The sequence below is a fragment of the Bicyclus anynana genome, chromosome 23 (genome assembly GCF_947172395.1).
Source record: "Bicyclus anynana chromosome 23, ilBicAnyn1.1, whole genome shotgun sequence".
NCBI lineage: Eukaryota > Metazoa > Arthropoda > Insecta > Lepidoptera > Nymphalidae > Bicyclus > Bicyclus anynana.
Window position 1 is genome coordinate 7,811,691 of NC_069105.1, and position 21,530 is coordinate 7,833,220.

General features: G+C 36.5%; 1 protein-coding gene across 1 annotated transcript; it reads left to right on the forward strand.

Annotated features, from left to right (window-relative positions):
• The first annotated feature begins 2,262 nt into the window (after window positions 1–2,262).
• LOC112050757 (ecto-NOX disulfide-thiol exchanger 2) lies at window positions 2,263–20,790 on the forward strand. Its single transcript, XM_052888691.1, has 11 exons — window positions 2,263–2,577; window positions 3,204–3,345; window positions 3,419–3,676; window positions 4,790–5,032; window positions 5,475–5,749; window positions 6,130–6,273; window positions 6,776–6,959; window positions 9,513–9,619; window positions 17,817–17,921; window positions 18,339–18,473; window positions 20,291–20,790. The coding sequence occupies exons 1-11, from the start codon at window positions 2,416–2,418 to the stop codon at window positions 20,648–20,650; spliced, it is 2,115 nt and encodes a 704-aa protein (XP_052744651.1). The 5' UTR covers window positions 2,263–2,415; the 3' UTR covers window positions 20,651–20,790.
• The last annotated feature ends 740 nt before the right edge of the window (window positions 20,791–21,530 follow it).

Consider the following 21,530-nt stretch of genomic DNA (forward strand, 5'->3'; position numbering starts at 1 on the left):
GAGGTCGAAACGCGAGCTATACCTACGCACCTCGAACTCGGGGCGTGGGGTGCAGACACTACTGACAGTTGCGACTGTGCCGCAGTGACGAACGCACGGTGCTTTGACACCTATATATAATGGACATGTGGCATTTTACGTCAAATTTTGGTCAAGGAATTATTTTTTTAAAGAGTAAACAAAATTTTTCCGTAACCTCTCTAACTTAAAGAAAGCTACCTTAATGTAGCGAGATAGACATTTTTTAGTCATTGCGTAAAGAGGTTAGACATATTTTACATGACGACATCAATTATGTCAGTTGTGCTTGTGACTAAATTATCCTTCAAGGTTCTATAAGATACTTCAAGGTATTATTTCACGAGTTTTGGTTTTACCGTATACCGTATACGTAGTGTTGGGAAAGTATTGTTTACAATATAGATCAATAGAAATAAGCGAAAACGTATAAATTAGTAAATTATTTATGTTCTATAATTATAGTTATATTTTATATTTTTCAGATTTAGTATAACGTTGTATCAAAAATTGTAAGTTTTGCAACTTTCATAAATAAAATTTGTTAATGAATTACGATTTTTGTTTCCTATTGCCTTGAGGATTCAGTGCATAACCTGTGCGACTTGGAGAGTTTAGTATTAGGCTGGTGGTCTAGGACAACATCATATTCATCTGATAGTAATCGTTACACATTCAAGACATAAACACTGGCCAACGTTCGTCAGTGCCAATACAAAACATAATATATAGTTAAAAAAATTTATACTATACAATGTTTATTAAACACAACAGAGTTCCCAGAGAGAGACTTTACAAACTGCGTGTTGAAGCTGGTGCAACCGATAAAAAAAAACAAAAGACACGCGTCTCCTTGACATTTGCATATAAAAACAATTACGTAAATTGATATAAAAAAATACTCCATCTTATTTCTTTAGTTTTTGAGAACAGTTTTTAAAATATTTAAAAACATATTACGCCATTTTTCTTGAATAATATTGAAAATTACTGATGCGACGGTTCGTATCGTACTCACAAGAGAACGTATTCGTTTTTGAATTTCATATTCGTAGCGGGTACGACACTGTCATGTTCCGTACGCTCCATCTGTATATTATTGATTAATCTGTGTTAAATACAAAACACTTTAATGAGAAAATCAATTGTATGGAATTTTATATTATAATAATGTACGACAGAATTTAAAATGTTTCATTTTAGTAAACACAATGTTTTGTATAATTTTATATCGAGTAAAACAGCCAATTTATAGACCAAACATGGTTAAAATTTTTTTTGGGGTTCCTTCCCCACATGCCAATACAATTCAGGATGAATTTTTTATCTTCTATTCTATAGTGAGGGGTATCGTTATCGGTATGTTAATGCATTACATAAGGGATTAAAGTGCTAACATAATCTACGGTACCCTACACTGCGCGTGGCCCGACACGCTCTTGACCGGTTTTTTTATTATTTGGTCACGTAGTGTGGATACCTAGATGGCATCACCAAAATAAACATATGAATAATACCTATCCTTCAAGGTCATTGATTAGTATCAGCCTTATTTAAATCTACCAATCAAAAAACAACACGCATTTTATTGATCACTTCCTATTTTACTACAATTTACAAAGTATTTTATTTGTTTACATAAAAAAAGTATATTTACAATCACAAAAGTAAATGGAAACACAAAGTTGGCAAATGTAATTAAAATGCTGGAGGCGGGCAGCCCTATCACATTTTTACGTACCGCGCGGCTGTATTATTTATTTCAAAAATACGATCGAGTTACAATACTGCTTGTATATATTTTTACTGTGGCAATTTGTTTGTTAGTGTGTGTAAAAATTACGCGTGTGTGTATTGCGAGTCAAATTTGTAGTTGTGTGTATGGACACAGAATATACTTAATGGTGTTAAATGTTTTTGATGTGTGAGTTTACCTCGTCCCCCTCAAAAAATGACAGACGTTTTTGTTGGTGAATTTGGGTGTGAACCACATCCAGTTATTAATGGTCTAAGGCGAATACGAACCCGGCGTGGCAAAGACATAGAGTAAATTATTGGCAAAGATTAAAGAGTAAAATAATATTAAGATTGGAATTGCTTGCCACAGACGACAAATGAAGTTGCTTACATTGCAATTTGCAATTTGCATGCATTGCATCAAAGAGTAGAGTGCATTGCATTGTGATTTGTGGTTTCTAGTCTATAGATATGTTCCTTGCTTGTCTATATTGTCTATAGTGATTCTGATTTGTGGTGATTTTGGTTTCGTTTCGTTTCCACTTCATTTTATTTTAAGTTATTGTATTTGTTTTCGTCTATTCCAGCAAAGTCTTACTTAAAATATTATTTCCAATTTATGTGAAATTTTGACTTGTTCGTGTGTAACTACTAATAATTATGAATAGCTGGGGTAGTGAAGCGTACGGCATGGGGATGCCCATGAACCCTATGATGGGCATGATGATGGATAACATGGGCGCGCCGCCTGTCCCGCCTATGAATCCGCCGCCGCCTGTTCCGTTGCCGTTAATCGGACCTGTAATTCCTGAAAATGTGCAGGTAAGTTATTATTCTTATCTTAAAACGGTTAAGTTGTGAACGGTCCTGTGAATAACGTATAATGCCACTATTTATTCGATAAGACCTAAACTAAAAAAAAAAAAATGAGGATTATGCTGTGTGAATCAAGCACCTAACATAATAAAAGTGAGTCAAATACGATACAATTAGCCTGCCAGCTATAAGAGAATGAAGCGGCCTAAGTGGCGCAGTGGGACGTGCGGTGGATTTACAAGACAGATGTTCTGGGTTCATTCCCCGGCTGGGCCGATTGATGTTTTCTTAATTGGTCCAGGTCTGGCTGGTGGGTAGCTTCTGCTGTGGCTGCACTGTGACCAAGCAATTTAGCGTTTTGGTATGATGTCAAGTAGAAACCCAAAAGTCCCAAAAGTGTGGATATTTATTCTCCTCCTAACAAGTTAGCCCTCTTCCATCTTAGATTGCATCATCACTTATCTTCAGGGGAGTCTGTAGTCAAAGCAAGGACTAACTTGTAATAAATGTATGTTTTGCCTACTAAATACAGTATAAAAAAGAAGAATTTTAAAGAACATAATACTCTTTTTGCACTATTGTCCCACTTGTTATGATAAGTAATTGTTTGATCGGAAATTTTTGTGTTATAGATGGAAACTCAGAATGTAAGTAATGAGAATCAACAAAATGACATTACAAGCTCTGAGAATCAACAGAGGCCTGATAATCAACCTCGTGAGAGAGACAACCGACGGGACAACCGTGACAAGGACCAAGGAAGAAATACATCTGGTAGCTTTTAGAGATGATTTAGCATACTGTGGAAATACCGTGTATTTATTTTAAGAATTTCTATATATTTCAGATCGTAACCGAAACCGCTCGAGGTCTCGAGACCGGTATGACAGGTCAAGCAGAGGCAATGACAGGAATGACAGAACACGACATGACAGAAACAGGAGTGACCGAGGGAGAACAGAGCGCAAATCCAAATGGGATGCCCCCAGTAGCAATGATATGGGTATGATGTCCATGAATCCCTTGACGAACATGCCAGCACAGGGGCAGGTGATGCCTATGGGGAACATGAATCAGGGACAGATGAACATGGGAATGATGCAAGGTAACTATGGAATCCTTTTTTGATTGACACCTCCTTTCAGAAATTGCCCCAAACTCAACTCATCACCGATCCCAAAAACTACAAAAAAATTCTTTTGGTTTGGACTTTACTAGTCAACATATTTGTTTTAACAATGATGTGCAAGCCAAGAAATGTTGAATTCACTGTTATTGGTCAGATAATTGTTTAATTTAATGGTCTTTTAATGTAAACTTAAGTGACATTTGTGTATATGTTACACTCAAAGATTGAAAACGCGCGGAAAAGTAGTTCACAACACGTTGTGGTCACAGTAAAGCATCCACATGGCGAAATTCGTGTTATATGGCTCTAATAAAAACGCGCACGACGCGTTTTGACAATCACATAAAGACCAAATAGCAAAATTCATGTTGTGGCTGGCATGCTATTCGATCTCAACACGTTGTGGCAATGAAGAAAAGCCATGTCAGTTAATAAAAAATTTAATGACTTAATATATATGATATTATTAGTTGCTCACAAACTTTCAAATGTTGTACTGATGAAAAAGTTCTACTCATACATTTTTCTTCTTTCAACCACTCTCTATAATGATATAAAATGTACTGTCCCTTTAGTGTCGTTATATAGTCACTGTATTTATTTTAGTAGTGATCTATTTTTTTGCTTTAACCAGATTATCGTCATGTGGAACAGTAATATCAACAATTGTTGCACAACACACTGACCCGATCGACTAGCACTATATCACGTCTATTGGCAACAAAATGTCCATGTGGCGCAGTGGGTAGTGACCCTGCTTTCTGCATCCACGGCCGTGGGTTCGAATCCCACAACTGGAAAATATTCGTGTGATGAGCATGGGTGTTTTCCAGTGTCTGTGTGTATTTATACATTATATAAGTATTTATATTTAGTATATGAATATTATAATATCAACTATCTTAGTACCCCTAACACAAGCTGCTCTGTATGCTTACTTTGGGGCTAGATAGTGATGTGTATTGTTTAAGTATATTTATGTATTATTAAAAAAATATATATATACCTGTTAGTGATAATCGTTCGGTCCCAGTAGAGCAATGCACTGCTATTTACAAGAACTTACGTGATCTCATTGTTATGTATCAGGAATGATGCAATACCCTCCCAACAACATGATGAACAATGGCATGATGATGAACAACATGATGCCGCAGCAGACCATGGAGGGGCAGCAGATGATGATGGCCAACATGAACATGATGCCCAATATGATGCCCAACATGATGGACCAGAACATGATGATGATGAACCAGCCAATGATGCAACAGCAGTTCATGCCCAACAGCCCCATATTCATGAACAGTGGAGTGTTGTTGCCACCTGTACCAGGTATGCATACTAAAGTGTTTTTAGAGCATTCCGCAATTTTTAAAGTAAAAAAATCGTGCTGCTTTTTATTAAAATTGTCCTCAACCCCTTAAAAGAGGGGGTGAAATTTAATATGGGACATTTCACAGTTTTTAAGGTAGGAAGTTATAAAAATCGATAGATAGGTGTAGGGTAGAGTTGGCTAGGGGTAAGGTAGGGTAGGGGTAAGGTAGAGGTAGGGAATGGAGAGGGTATGGTAGGGAATAAGCTCATATTAGTCAAAGTGAAGCATTCGAGTTACAGTTTTAAAAATTTGTCCATAAGTCATAAAAAAAATACGAAATATAATGTGATTTAAAAATTTTTAATTCCTAATTTCGTTCAATCCCTAAAGTGATGAGCATTAATGGACGAAGTCGCGCGCGTCCGCTAGTTAAATATAACCATGGTTTTTTTTGATTAGGTAATACAACACCTCAGAGACGCGACCGTCCCAAAGGTTGCCGCACAATATTCGTTGGAGGTCTCCCATCCAAAATAAAACTTGAAATCCTGAATGAGATGTTCCAAAGGTTTGGAACGGTTGAAGACATCAAATCACCCAAGAACGGTGTGTACTACGTGCGCTTCGAACGTCCGGAGACTGTTGAGAACAGTTTCAGCGTATCCGGATACAGATTCAAGTATCACAACCAAACTGAGAGTGATGCTTCCACTTTATACATTGACTATGCGTTGGTAAGATTGATTTGTTTTAGTATTAACATTTTTTTATAAATAATCAAAATTATATTGCTATTTTTGTTATATTTACTGGTTCACAAAGTAGTATAAGCAGTATTTTGATGGTTGTGTGGCACAGTGAGTACTTTTTTAGGGTTCTGTAGTCAAATGGCATAAAAACGGAACCCTTATAGATTCGTCATGTCTGTCTGTCTGTCCATCCGTATGTCACAGCCGCTTTTTTTCGAAACTATAAGAGGTATACTGTTAAAACTTAGTGAGTAGATGTATTTTGTGAACCGCATTAAGATTTTCATATAATAATAGAAGAAATAAAAAATTTATGGGGTACTTGCACTATCCAGTCATCTTTTATTTATCTGTTTCTATTTTAGAATCGCGACGATCAGAATGAGTATGAGAAATCCCAACGCAAGCGTGAGCCCACTCCGCCCCGCATAGAACCGTTCACTCCCAACAACTTGGCTACCATATCGGAGAAGATCAAAAGTGAGACTGACTTTGCTGAGGCTGCTCCTGTAAGTATCTTCTATACAACTTACTTTCTAGGGCTCCATACTTCAAAAGGAAAAACTAAACCCTTTTATAATCACTTTGTTGTTGGTCTGTTAAGGCCATTGTATCCTTATAATGTGTTGAATTGGTTAATGACTGGTGTGAAACCTTATATACTAGTGGCTTTTGCGGTAGCTTGAAACTGAAAAAATTCACACTTCTAAGTTATAGTAAAAAGAACATGCGGCCTTTTATTTCCACAGTAAAATGAATCAAACTTATTGGGTACTTTCCGTTGATTTAAAAATGACAAGTAAAAAAATTAAAAAAAAGAAAAATTCGAAAATTGTACATTTGTAATTATTAAATCTTACTTTTTAAAATTATCAGCCAATCATCAAGGTTAAGTAAATATGTGCCATATTTGTACGGAACCCTCTGTGGGCGAGTCTGGCTTGTTTTTGTAAATTTTTTAATATATATTTTTGCACGCTTTACTCATACAATTATTTCGATTAATTCCAGACTCTAGCTGGTTGGTTGGAACGTGGAGAGTGCAACAAGAAATTCTCCAACCAGTTCTACTCGCTGATACAAGCCAGCAACAACCAGATACGAAGACTTTTTAATGAGAAAATGCAGTTGGATGAGGAGTTCCAGAACCTCAGGAGTTCCATCAGAGACAAGTTTGCGCATGTCGTCTTGCAATGTAAGTGATAGATGTAAACTTATTGAGCCACAGGTGGAAAGTGCAGCATCACAAAAATGGTGAACGACTCGTGTAACATGGCAGGGGCTACGCACAGGCATGTAGAAATACCAGTTGTATGGTACAAGGAACTATCTCAGAACGTGTCGTCATGTTAAAACTACCCAAAAATTAAAATAAGTCTACTGCAGCCAGCTTTAATATTTTGTAAATTTCTTTAGGGTATCCTTTTCGTAAATTTCGTTGGCGAAAGGTAAAACTAAAACTATTTAAAATTGAAAAGAGGTCCTTTTTATGGTCAATCAGCATGTGCTTGACTACAATGATGCCTGATGGAAAGCAATGATGAGGTCTAGGCTTGCCTAGAAAGTGCCTATTCACTTTACCACGAAGGTGTTTAGATTGTAAGTAGCAGGAAACAGACGCCGGAAGGGCATTCCACACTTTAGCAGTTCAAATAAGAAACAGAAAAGCGAAACATTTGGTGCGGGTCGTCTGATGTCAACGACGTAGGGATGCCACCCTTTACAGCGTCTCGCTATTCTGTGGTAGAAGGGAGAAGCAGAAACAAGATTGTGGAGTTCCTGAGCACACTCCAGTTTATATCCAGTCAACAACATTTCCAGCCCATAATTTTCGGTATAGCCAACTTAACTTGCATAGTTAAATCCACTGCAGGTAGAATGGGCGCGGCTCGCAACGGCTTCGAGGCGACTGGTGCAACACTACCAAGTTTCAACTGCTGTGCTAAGATCCATAAATTCTTGCTTTTCTTAAACTAGGTACTTTAGATCATCGAAAGGCGTCTAAAATCACCAATTTGAGCGCCAATTTTTTTTCCTATATAGGATGAGTGGATATTAAAGATGCAGCAGTACTGCCAACTGTCCAACTGTTGCGGCTTGCTGAGGGCTTCTTGCCAGAATATCTCATCAGTTTCTTTCTTAGATCATCAAGACCAGCCACAAGTCACCAAGCTGAACGCCAACATTTTTTATACAAAACTGGGGTATGTAAGGGACAAATTAACGAAAACTGTTCAGAAAAGTTACAATCGCGCGCGTCTTGAAATATTTTACAGCTTTTTATTAAAAAACCTGGTTTTTTATAACAATTCATAACAAGATGGGCAATAATTCCATTAAGTTTTCGTGAATGTGTCACTTGCACCTATAGGCTAGCTACTTGGCCGATGTCAAAGATGCAGCCTACAATGAAATGAGCTCGTATAGAAGATGCCTCTTCACTCTTTACTTGAAGATATTGTGGGTAACATTGTAATAGGAAAAACATTGCTGGAAGGGTTTTCAATATCTTCGCAGCAAGAATCAAAAACAAGGAGCTAAAAGGATTTGTACGCGTCCAAGAGATATCGACTACGCAAGGCTGCAAATAACTGCGATGTCCTGCGATCCTGCATGGTAAAAGGGTTCAAATCTGAAGAATTCCTCTTCAACGAAAGTTCGTGTGGAGCAGTCCACGGTCATCACTCAAATGATGATTGAAGATTTTAAATCAGGGTGCAGCTTGGTGCGTGAACTAGCGCATACCTCCGCTTTTTATTGCAGAATCCTCTAGAGTTCTCTTTGATTATCCGCCGCTGCCGCAGAAAACTGCCCTGCCGTGATAGCTTCAAATGCTCCTGTGCTGCAATGCTCCGAGTTCGATCACCGGGTATTGATGTATTGATGTAATGCAGCAGAAGATTTTTTTAGCATTCTTACATTCCGGAGTGTGTTCTATAGATATGCTGCATTGAAACTTCGGCGTTAAAGCGGACGAAGAAACTTTTAGCGGACATAATTTTAAACTATAGACTTAAGACCGGTTTGATCGCCTTCTAATAAGTTGGGCAGTCTTTAGTATTTTATAAGGAGTTTCATACGCCACGCTGCTGAGACACCGTCGTGGACCACTGCAGGTAGAGATTTTTATCTGATTGTGTAAGTGCCGTACGCTCCATAATGGGACCTCAGCGGCGTCAGGGGGTTTTTGGGCGAGCGCAGACGCATCGCCTGATGGGGCTCGAAGGCAGAAGCAGAAAATGTGGGCGGAACGAATCTTTAAAGGCGTCTCCTCTGAGACTCGGACCTCGGCTTAGAGGGCCTTTCTGGAAGGGTGTTTTGGCCTAAGTGTATTAATACGCAGGCCCGGGTTTCATCAGATATCGGGGACCTCGTCTTCGCTGAGGAAGACGCTGTGTAGCTTGTGTTTATGTTGCCTGGGAAGCATTGTCAGTCGTTATGTCATAGTCAGGTCAGGTTTCGGGCGTCTAGATTTACAATCGGGGAAGTCGCGACTTAGTGCCAAATTTAATGTCACATTTTGTCATAAGACAGGCAGACAGACAGACTTGATATGACCCTGTCTGATGGACATAGACGGATTGCCTATTCACTTAACGTTTGGTGAGGAGAAGGTGAGGTTTATGGCAAATCGTCTCTTAACTGCGTTAAGACATAATTTGCCACAAATAAAAAGCAATATTTTAAAACGATCTAAATAGTTGCTCTACATTCGATGCTAACAAATAAGTTTTTCCCTCCGCAACAGTCGAGCAGGTAGCGAAAATCTTGTCTGCGGCCAAACACCAGCGAGTCTCGGATCACTTCACCAAGCAGCAGCGCCGAAACATCGAGATGTGGCTCAAAATGACCGAGGTACCTATAAATGATGATGATGATGTCACTTTTTATATACTAATTCAACACACCAAGTCGAAGGATACATACATACAAGACAAAATGTTGCAAGAAATTATATAGAGATTTTTCATTTTGTGAGACAGTAAAAACAAAGCTAAAGTACATATCAAAAGAAAAAATGCATTTCTGCTGTGTATCTATGCATACGCGGCTAACTTCGCCAGTAATAAACCAATCGCAGTACGGGACGGTCTCTCATTTATTACATTGGCGACGAGGATGGGATGTACCCGCTAGTAAAAATTATTTAACTTAACTTCATACTCTGATGGGAAATCTTTTTAAATTGAAGAAGCAATTTCACATATAGAATTTCTACTGTATTTAAAAGTGACATTGTTGTTGGGACACAGCAGACGGAGCGAGACGGCGGCGCGGCGCTGGCGTGCTACGATCTCTTGTAATGTACTAGTTAATATATAGCTTGGCAAGTTCGTTGGTGACACTCCCATGATATGCGGACGACGGGTGGAATTACTGCGCGGGGACTCTATCCCGGCCCGCGCGGACCATTGGGAGTGTTATGAACGATTTTGGCAAGCGATTTTTTGAACACAGAGCATCGCGTCGCGTTACCGGTGGGGCCGTCCGATGCTGCGACATCGTTCGTTTTCGTAGAATCATCGTTAATTTTGGCAATTTTAACGCGCACGTTGCACGGACGTGAAAAAATCAATTGAAAGTCTTTGAGGCTACATTTTATGCCTGCCTCGTGATTTACGCAGCATCAAATTAAAACCCTTTTCAAGAAATAAGTCCCCCGTGTCTCTTGAAAATGGCGGTCATTGTCATTTGGTAATGGCGGTCTTATTGTCATTTGTGTAACGTGCTGTCACATTTAGTTCAGGTTTTAGCCGCGGGACTTCATTCATGAAAAGGAAAAAATGTCGAGTACGGTGTGTGGCAGGTCACACGCCAAGTCGCGGTCACGCCGGCGTTGAATCGTAGTCCCTTCACGTCCGCTGTCTGCCCAAACCTTGAAAAATATTTTTAATTTATCAATTATATCTCAACTTCAAAAACTTTTTTTTCAATATTGGATAGAAGCAGGCGTTACTTTGCGGAAGTTCATCATGATTATATAATGATTTATTTATTTTGCTATCATCCGCGAAAATTTGGCGAACCCATGCGACAACGTCACCTAGGTCCGACAAAATACTCTCTACGTACGTTTCACCCCGAAACCGGAGCATCCTCAGGAGATGTTGACTCTACAACGTGCAATTGCAAAGTGTCGTTTTCGACCTTTGCTTCGTCTTTTATAGACCAAAAAGTAGGTGGGGCAAGAGGTGGGCGTTGCCAAGATACTCATAATATAAGCGATTTATCTTGCATCGCATTCAAACATTTTTATTAATGGTGACTTCGATAACTCTATTTGTTCATTTAATAGGGTAATTCCTGACTTATTATGTTTTATTATTTCTAATTGTTCCAAAACGCATAGTCGTAGGCCTTTATTGCAAGTGTGTAAAATGTCATACATATGATTATCTGCCAGCTTATGACCAGTATCTAGGAGATGCTTTGCAAAGTGCGACCTTTGTGGACGGTCATTTCGAACAGCGGATATGTGTTCCTTGTAACGTGTATCAAAATTCCGACCGGTTTGACCAATATATGTTGCATTACATTCAGAACATTGCAATTTATATACTCCCGATTTATGTTGCTTTTCTAGTTTATCTTTACCATTGCAAATATTTTTAAGAGAGTTATTTGTTCTGAAAGCCACATTTATATCATGCTTTCTAAGTGTTTTTGCAATACGTTCCGACACTGGACCAAAGTATGTTAGACTAGCTTTAAATTTTTTAGGTTTTTCTAATGGAATTCCATAAAGTTCTTTTCTAATCAACACCAATTGTTTCTTATTGATTATTCTATTCACAATATTCGGGTTGTATCCATTCGAAATGGCCATGCGATATATTATATTTAATTCCTTGTTATACTGATCCCTAGTTAGAGGAATGGACATCAGTCTATGAACATAACTATGGAAAGCTGCTAATTTATGTTGCCATGGATGACAAGATGAAGCTGGTATGGTTATATCTGTATAAGTTGGCTTACGATAAATCCCAAAGTGATGTCTATTATTAACTCTAGTGATTGTTACATCAAGGAAAAAATTAGAAATAGAACAGAATAATTCTTTAAATTTCCTTGATGTAACAATCACTAGAGTTAATAATAGACATCACTTTGGGATTTATCGTAAGCCAACTTATACAGATATAACCATACCAGCTTCATCTTGTCATCCATGGCAACATAAATTAGCAGCTTTCCATAGTTATGTTCATAGACTGATGTCCATTCCTCTAACTAGGGATCAGTATAACAAGGAATTAAATATAATATATCGCATGGCCATTTCGAATGGATACAACCCGAATATTGTGAATAGAATAATCAATAAGAAACAATTGGTGTTGATTAGAAAAGAACTTTATGGAATTCCATTAGAAAAACCTAAAAAATTTAAAGCTAGTCTAACATACTTTGGTCCAGTGTCGGAACGTATTGCAAAAACACTTAGAAAGCATGATATAAATGTGGCTTTCAGAACAAATAACTCTCTTAAAAATATTTGCAATGGTAAAGATAAACTAGAAAAGCAACATAAATCGGGAGTATATAAATTGCAATGTTCTGAATGTAATGCAACATATATTGGTCAAACCGGTCGGAATTTTGATACACGTTACAAGGAACACATATCCGCTGTTCGAAATGACCGTCCACAAAGGTCGCACTTTGCAAAGCATCTCCTAGATACTGGTCATAAGCTGGCAGATAATCATATGTATGACATTTTACACACTTGCAATAAAGGCCTACGACTATGCGTTTTGGAACAATTAGAAATAATAAAACATAATAAGTCAGGAATTACCCTATTAAATGAACAAATAGAGTTATCGAAGTCACCATTAATAAAAATGTTTGAATGCGATGCAAGATAAATCGCTTATATTATGAGTATCTTGGCAACGCCCACCTCTTGCCCCACCTACTTTTTGGTCTATAAAAGACGAAGCAAAGGTCGAAAACGACACTTTGCAATTGCACGTTGTAGAGTCAACATCTCCTGAGGATGCTCCGGTTTCGGGGTGAAACGTACGTAGAGAGTATTTTGTCGGACCTGGGTGACGTTGTCGCATGGGTTCGCCAAATTTTCGCGGATGATAGCAAAATAAATAAATCATTATATAATCATGATGAACTTCCGCAAAGTAACGCCTGCTTCTATCCAATATTTAAAAGAGGTTAGCTTAACCACGCAGGCACGACTCTACATAAAATTAACAAAATTACATCGACTTGCAGTCCAAAATGTTTGGTTTAATCAACAATGTAAACAATTAAATTTAGTACCAAAATATATTAATATTTCAACTAATATGCATAGCCGATCAGCCGATATTGCTATTAAAAAAGCTCAAAAAATTTGGCTTAATGAAGAATCACGTAGTTGGTTCACAATTAGAGATAATTTGAAGCTACATTTAAAAATATTGTACTCTGAACTCACATACAAATTACATAACGTAGAATTTGATCTGTTAGATAGCAAAGCAAGGGATTTTGCCTCAATAGAATGCCACAAAAAATACATTACTCAGCAAAAGAAATTACAATTCTTACAAACTAGTTCCTCTAGATCCCAACTAGTAATAGATGACAATGCAGTTACTGACAACACTGATCACGATTTCTATCCTCGTGTTAAAAATCTTACTGATACGGTTTTTTCAAAGCATGAGATGACACTTTTAGAGAAAGGTTTAAAATTCAATATCCCAACTGTAAACTCTAAAAAATCGCTTGAAACACTAGCAGTAGATACAGAATTAGCTATAACACTTCATAAGAAAGGGGACATTGTTAAAAATATTATAGCGCACGATATAAATAACACTCACACTCTCACAATACCTAATCAGGACATGAAAATATTGAAATCGTTACAGAGCACTATTGCACGAGATAATATTGTAATTTCTAAAGCTGATAAAGGTAATACAGTTATAATAATGAAACGGGACGAGTATGTGGATAAAGTAAAAGATATACTTCGTGGAGACGAATTCCATCAATTATCAACAGATCCAACTAAAAAATTTGCTGCAATAGTTAGACTAGCTATAAATAAATCAGAATTTATATTCCCCAAATGTACATCTAAACAAAAGGCTATTGTAATGAATACTCATGCCCCACTTTTGTATGGCTTACCTAAAATTCACAAGGATAACATCCCAATGCGTCCAGTTGTCTCCTATATTGGAGCGCCAGCATATGAACTAGCAAAGCAATTAAATAATATAATTAAACTAAAAACCTCTTTTCGGCCAGTATTTGCACTTAAAAACACTGTTGAACTGGTCACCAAAATCAAGGATATAGATTTACCTAACTGTTGTAAATTAATATCATTAGATGTTGATAGCTTATTTACTAATGTTCCAGTAAACGAAACACTGGACATTTTAAATAAATTGTTAGACATAAATAAAACGCATCCTACTGAAATGGCAGAGTTGATTGAGTTAACACATATATGTATGGAACAAAATTATTTTAGATTTAATAATGATTACTATCAGCAAAATGAAGGGCTAGCTATGGGATCACCTTTGAGTCCCTTAATGGCTGACATATTTATGGATGACTTTGAAAATAAAAATATTGTTAAAAATAATCACATTTTATATTACTATCGATATGTAGACGATATAATTATTTGCTGGACTGGAACGGACAGACAATTGGATGTCTTTGTAGATAAATTAAACAATTTGCACCCAAAAATTAAATTTAAATTAGAAATAGAACAGAATAATTCTTTAAATTTCCTTGATGTAACAATCACTAGAGTTAATAATAGACATCACTTTGGGATTTATCGTAAGCCAACTTATACAGATATAACCATACCAGCTTCATCTTGTCATCCATGGCAACATAAATTAGCAGCTTTCCATAGTTATGTTCATAGACTGATGTCCATTCCTCTAACTAGGGATCAGTATAACAAGGAATTAAATATAATATATCGCATGGCCATTTCGAATGGATACAACCCGAATATTGTGAATAGAATAATCAATAAGAAACAATTAGTGTTCATTAGAAAAGAACTTTATGGAATTCCATTAGAAAAACCTAAAAAATTTAAAGCTAGTCTAACATACTTTGGTCCAGTGTCGGAACGTATTGCAAAAACACTTAGAAAGCATGATATAAATGTGGCTTTCAGAACAAATAACTCTCTTAAAAATATTTGCAATGGTAAAGATAAACTAGAAAAGCAACATAAATCGGGAGTATATAAATTGCAATGTTCTGAATGTAATGCAACATATATTGGTCAAACCGGTCGGAATTTTGATACACGTTACAAGGAACACATATCCGCTGTTCGAAATGACCGTCCACAAAGGTCGCACTTTGCAAAGCATCTCCTAGATACTGGTCATAAGCTGGCAGATAATCATATGTATGACATTTTACACACTTGCAATAAAGGCCTACGACTATGCGTTTTGGAACAATTAGAAATAATAAAACATAATAAGTCAGGAATTACCCTATTAAATGAACAAATAGAGTTATCGAAGTCACCATTAATAAAAATGTTTGAATGCGATGCAAGATAAATCGCTTATATTATGAGTATCTTGGCAACGCCCACCTCTTGCCCCACCTACTTTTTGGTCTATAAAAGACGAAGCAAAGGTCGAAAACGACACTTTGCAATTGCACGTTGTAGAGTCAACATCTCCTGAGGATGCTCCGGTTTCGGGGTGAAACGTACGTAGAGAGTATTTTGTCGGACCTGGGTGACGTTGTCGCATGGGTTCGCCAAATTTTCGCGGATGATAGCAAAATAAATAAATCATTATATAACTTTTTTTTCGTTTTCTTTTTTTTTTATTTTCTTTTTTTATGTCAATCTACTTAACAGAAATGAAGGAGTAGGTACATACTAACTTATGTTAAAATCTACACAAGCGACTGGTAAGTTCTCTAGAATAATTAAAAGCAGGTCAACTACAGTGAACAGCTCTGATGCAAAAGACCAGTTACTCTTACTAAGGTATGTATTGCGTAACAAATTATTATTAGTCCAATATACCAGCACTTATTCGGTAAAGAAGAGGATGATTCAAAATGCAGACGAAAAAATCTACGCGGTCATTGCAGTTGGGCAGTTGGCATTTATAAATGGTAATTTTGACATGACTGTAAGATCACAATACAAAATGGATACCAATTCAAGTTTACTGAAATCGGCAGTATTACTAATGTTATTATGTTGGACAAAACTTGGTAAGTTGTTCGGAGGATTCAAGATTAACGAGTTCTTCAATACATTGAGTCATAGCTTCCCTACGTGTTCATCGTTCTTCGATGCATCTCCTGGATATCTACGTGGTTAATATTCTTCAATGCATTTCATCGTGACATCTCTACGTGGTCAATGTTCTTCATATGAATTTTGACGTGACATTTCTACGTGACATTGTTCAACAAAGTTTCCAAGCTAACTTGGTAATATTTCCGATTTCGTAGCTTTTCAATGTATACTTTAAAAAGCTTGAATTGTTATTGAGATTTGTTATAATTGAAGAAGTTTTACTTCACGGAAGGCCAAGATATACAATAAATAACAGTTTTACTTTCCTACTTTTTACAAAAATTGTGGCACTCATTATTTTCTTTAATATGACAAAAACATGTCAGATGTTATGTTTTTGAATTTATTTAATAGAAAATAACAGAACAAAGTTATTTTGTTTTATTGTATTTCTTGGATTAGCCAATTGTAACCAAATATTGGGCAAAACCCCTTCAAAACTTTGGATTGACAAATGTAGAAGCAACTACACCTGCGAAAGCGACGCAAGCTCCAAAACTTCAGCTCACTGTGAGTAGTAGATTTAAAAAGGCCTTTCCTCGTGTGTCCGGGTTGACGGAAAATTCTCCAATCGAGATTCATCAATATTTATCAATGTGAAGGTAATTAAAACTACAACAATCTGTTAAAATGTTTCCCTGATTCCTAGGTACAATCTTTCCTATTGGCTGATACTTGTGTGATTGAATTAAATTCTCCTTTTCAGCAATGAAATTTTGATTTTAAACTTAACCGTTTATACTAAATTGTTTTGTTGTTTTGCCCAAATTTAGTCAATAGCAATGATTATTATTATCACATTAATTAATTAAAAGTTGCATAAAGCATAAACCAGTTTGTTAATATTGCAAATGGCATGTTTTGTCCTCAAACAATGACATTCTCATCTTCGAACGCCATTCGAACAACGTGCACCCTTCGTGCAGCCATCGAGTCGTGGAATCTCCTGTGCATCACAGCTGAATATTTCCTTCATAGCGGATCTTCGTGCATCTTCTAGTTACAAAGAATGTTCCCGTATGCAGCAGATCAGCGGAATTTGAGAATGCCACTTTGAGAACACAAATATCATTTGTTATTTCGGTTTTTTTTCTGTTGCTTTCAAGCTTTTTGGCCGACATAGATTAGTGGGTAAGCAGAAGCAGCAGAAGAACCATGCCCACAAATGAAGGAGAAATCATACTTTTTAAACGCGACGCGATAAACGCGACGCGATAAATCCTCTACCATTTTTAGAACCAGAAGCTCCGTACTTAGCTTTATACTATTATCGTTCAAACTTATGATACTTTATCATGATAAAAGTATGATTCTGTCTTAATTAAATTGGCCACAAAGCTTGATCCGGGTATTTTTCAAGCAATTTCGTATTAATTTTTATACTCGTTTTAACAGATTGTTAAAATAATTATTTAAAACTATTGTAGGTATAAGTTTAAGGGTCCATTTTTAATTCAAACAATATTTACTCGATAGTTTGGGATCTCGTCACTTTCTGACTGATTAAATATCTCAAAGTCATTTATAGTGAGATCTATTTTTAATCGCACTAATAATACTATATTCAAATATAAAGAAAGAAATATTTTTAAACATTCAGAAAATCACCAGAGATATAAAAATCATAGGAGTGAATATCCACTACATTACTTAACACTCGAGTTTTCTAAGAGAGAAAGTATTTTTTTGTGTATTTTACAATAAATGTTGCGCTTTCAGGAGGTGGAGAACATTAAAGAAGAGTTTAACACCATTTTTGATGAGGAAGATTCTGAGAAACCAGCCAAGAATTCCGTACCTCTCGAGAAATATGAGGAATTGAAGGTATATTAACATAGTAATATTATAAATACAAATAATTGTGTGCATGGATGTATGGATGTTTGTTACTCTTTCATGCAAAAACTACTAGTTGGATTTGACTGACATTTGGAATGATATAATGAAAATAGATTATACCCTGGTTTAAAAAATAGGCATCACGGAAAAAGCCATGGTTCCCGTGGGAGTTATGGAAAAACACGGACAAATTTGCGGACGCCCCTTAGTTTATAATATTATCTAGATACCTTTGGAGAATGGGATATGATAGAGCTGCTTTATTCATTAGCTCTATGTTGAGCATACTTTTATGATTTTTAGATGCAAGACATTTTTGACTTTATAAAAAAAGTTTGCAAAACCTCATTAATGTATATCACATTACATATTCAATAAATAAAATGATAATTGTTACCACAGAAAGAGAACGAGAGCCTAACCTATGAACTGGAAGGCTACAAGAACGAAGCATATCTCGCTAAGGATGAAGCTGAGAAGAAATTCGAGAAGTTCAAGGCGCACTTTGTTGCTCAACAGGCTTTACAACATAAAACGGTTAGTAAATTATTTACAGTAAAAAAAATGAACTTTTGTTTATATATTTTAAGTTGTAGAGCCCTTTTCTGAGAGTTGCAATGTGAAGGTTATAATTGCCAGAGCAATTTTAGAGACCTGTTATAATATAGGGACGCACAATCATGTAGAAAAATTCTCGTAGAAAAAAAAAAATTTAAAAACTAAAACTTTAACGGCTGAAGTACTACTACAACTTCCAAGGAAAGCGATTGTGTTTTTGACTCAACTTTTAATGGAATCTTGAGAACATCCCACTACCCGTCTATTTGGAAAATTGCCGAAATCATTATGATTCCAAAACCGGGGAAGCCACCGCATCTAGTTACATCCTATAGACCCATAAGCCTACTACCAACATTGTCCAAAGTATTTGAAAAAATAACTCTGTCCAGGCTTAAAACTATTATGCATGAAAGGGAAATTATTCCTCAGCATCAATTCGGATTCAGAAGCCAACATTCCACTGTGGAACAAGTACACAGAGTAGCAAAAAAAATTCGAGAAGCTTTGGAAAATAAACAATACTGCTCTGCAGTGTTTTTGGATGTGCAACAGGCTTTTGACAAAGTCTGGCATGATGGATTGCTATTTAAAGCCAAGCATTGTCTCCCACACAACTTTTTTACATTATTGAAATCATATGTAAAACAAAGAATATTCAGAGTAAAAATTAATGACGCGTACTCGAACTTTCATGATATCAAAGCAGGTGTTCCTCAGGGTTCCGTTTTGGGACCCACACTCTATCTATTATACACTGCTGATATTCCCGTCTCAAAAAATGTACTTACCGCTACATTCGCTGATGATACAGCGGTATTGTGTAACAACAAAGACGCACACATGGCTTCAAATATCTTGCAAGAACACCTGAATAAGATAAACTCATGGATGACTAAATGGCGTATCAAAGCTAGTTCTACCAAGTCAACACATGACGAGTGTACTCCTGTAAAATTGGGACTAGATATCATCCCCCATAGCGACACTGCAAAATATCTTGGGATACACTTGGACAAAAAACAAACATGGAGAACACACATAGTAAAAAAACGCGATGAATTAAATCAAAGCTTTAGAAAACTCAACTGGCTTATGGGAAGACATTCGCATGTCTCGCTCAGTAATAAATTGCTCATTTACAAAACAGTAATAAAACCAGTATGGACCTATGGCATTGAGCTATGGGGCACAGCAAAAAACTCAAACCTGGAAATATTACAAAGATTCCAAAATAAAGTTCTAAAAACCATCACAAATGCTCCATGGTTCACCAAGATATCGGAATTGCATGAGTATCTAGACATAAAAACAATCAAGGAAGAGGTTGAACTCAGATCAATGAGCTATAAAAATCGCATCATTATCCATGAAAACAAACTTGCTACTGCCCTCAGTGTCCCAATGGATGTTCGAAGGCTAAAGCGCGCATACATATGGGATTTCCTAAAAAAATAAATATAAAAAAAAAATCAATAACAAAGTAAATTAGCCAGCATGACCCTCAATGGAAGGTCAGCTGCACATGCCATAAAGTACTCTCAAGCAATTTGCTTATAGCTGATGCAGCTGATTGCACAATAGAAATTAAATTAAAAAAAAAAAACTTTCATGTAATCAAAAAAGTTGTTTTCAGTCTAGTTGAACGATAATGAACTATTTAAGACCATTTAAAAAAATGTTACTAGCCTATTGAGCATAACGTGTAGCGGTGTCTCGTTATCCTCCATACAGGCTGACACAGATGACTGTCAGTAATACTTAAAAAAAACTATTAATTGGTACTTAATTTCCAGGTGTTCCCACCACTGCCTCAACAAACTGTGGAGCGATCTACACCAAACATAAAACCCCAACCACCCCCGCCAACACCTGATGACGACAAGGTCATTACTTCTGGCCCAGCTGTACCACCAACTGAAGCTAAACTCATATCAATCCTGACTTCGTTCCTCATGGTCCACCCATTAGGAGCATCTCTGGACTATTTGGTTTCCTATGTGAGGTCTATGACCCGTAATGTGACCCAAGCGACTGTGCTGTCCACTTTACAGAAGTATACGGAACTGTTCAATTGTGAAACCACAGGAATTGGGGCTTGCATTGAACATAGATGGTACTTTGTGACGTTTGATGTAATCAAGAAGGAGAAGTGAATTTTATTCCAATATCTTGAGATTTTACTACCTATTTTCATATTATGTATTGTTTTCTTCATAATTAGGAATCTATTTTTCTGACGTCTGATTAAGATTTGTGACTATGATGGTTCATATGAATAAAATATGTTTATAAAATAAGAAACCAAATGTTAGTTTTATTTCAACAACCAAAATTCTTTGAGACCCTTAATATTAATCTGTGACGAAGATTTTTTGTAAGGTTGGGAATGTTATTGTGACTAACTAAAACTTGATTTTTTGAAGTTAATAGAAAATAGACCTTCCATAGTTACCATGCTTCAAATTTCACAATACCTACTATACTTGTCAATGGAGTTCGAAGAGCCGTGATAGCCCAGTGGATATGATATCTGCCTTTGGTTCGGAGGGTGTAGGTTCGAAACCGGTCCCGGGTCTGCATCTCCAACTTTTCATTCATGTGCATTTTAAGAAATTAAACATCACTTGTCTCAAACGGTACAAAAAACGGTAAACCGGTAAAAAATTTAATATAAATAAAAAAATATCTACGTAAAATTTTTGCCGCCGTAAACACATTAGCAACTGACGTCATTCATAGAGATAACAGCGTGATAGGCGTTTGCAGTGATGTGATTATATCACGTCACCGCAAGCGCCAATCGGAAACCGATGCCTCGTAGCAAATGACGTTACAGTTTATGATTGGCATTTGCGGTGACGTGATAAAAATACAATTTTGTTTTAAAATATTACAATTACGAGATTATTTTCACAAATAAAATTGTGATTAGAGTTTCTATGCATCTAAACTGCCTCTATGCAAAAAATCTTCTTAGTTTTGTACAGCAGGCGAGTAGCCTATTTTCCGAGTAGTATCTCAGAGAAATCATAA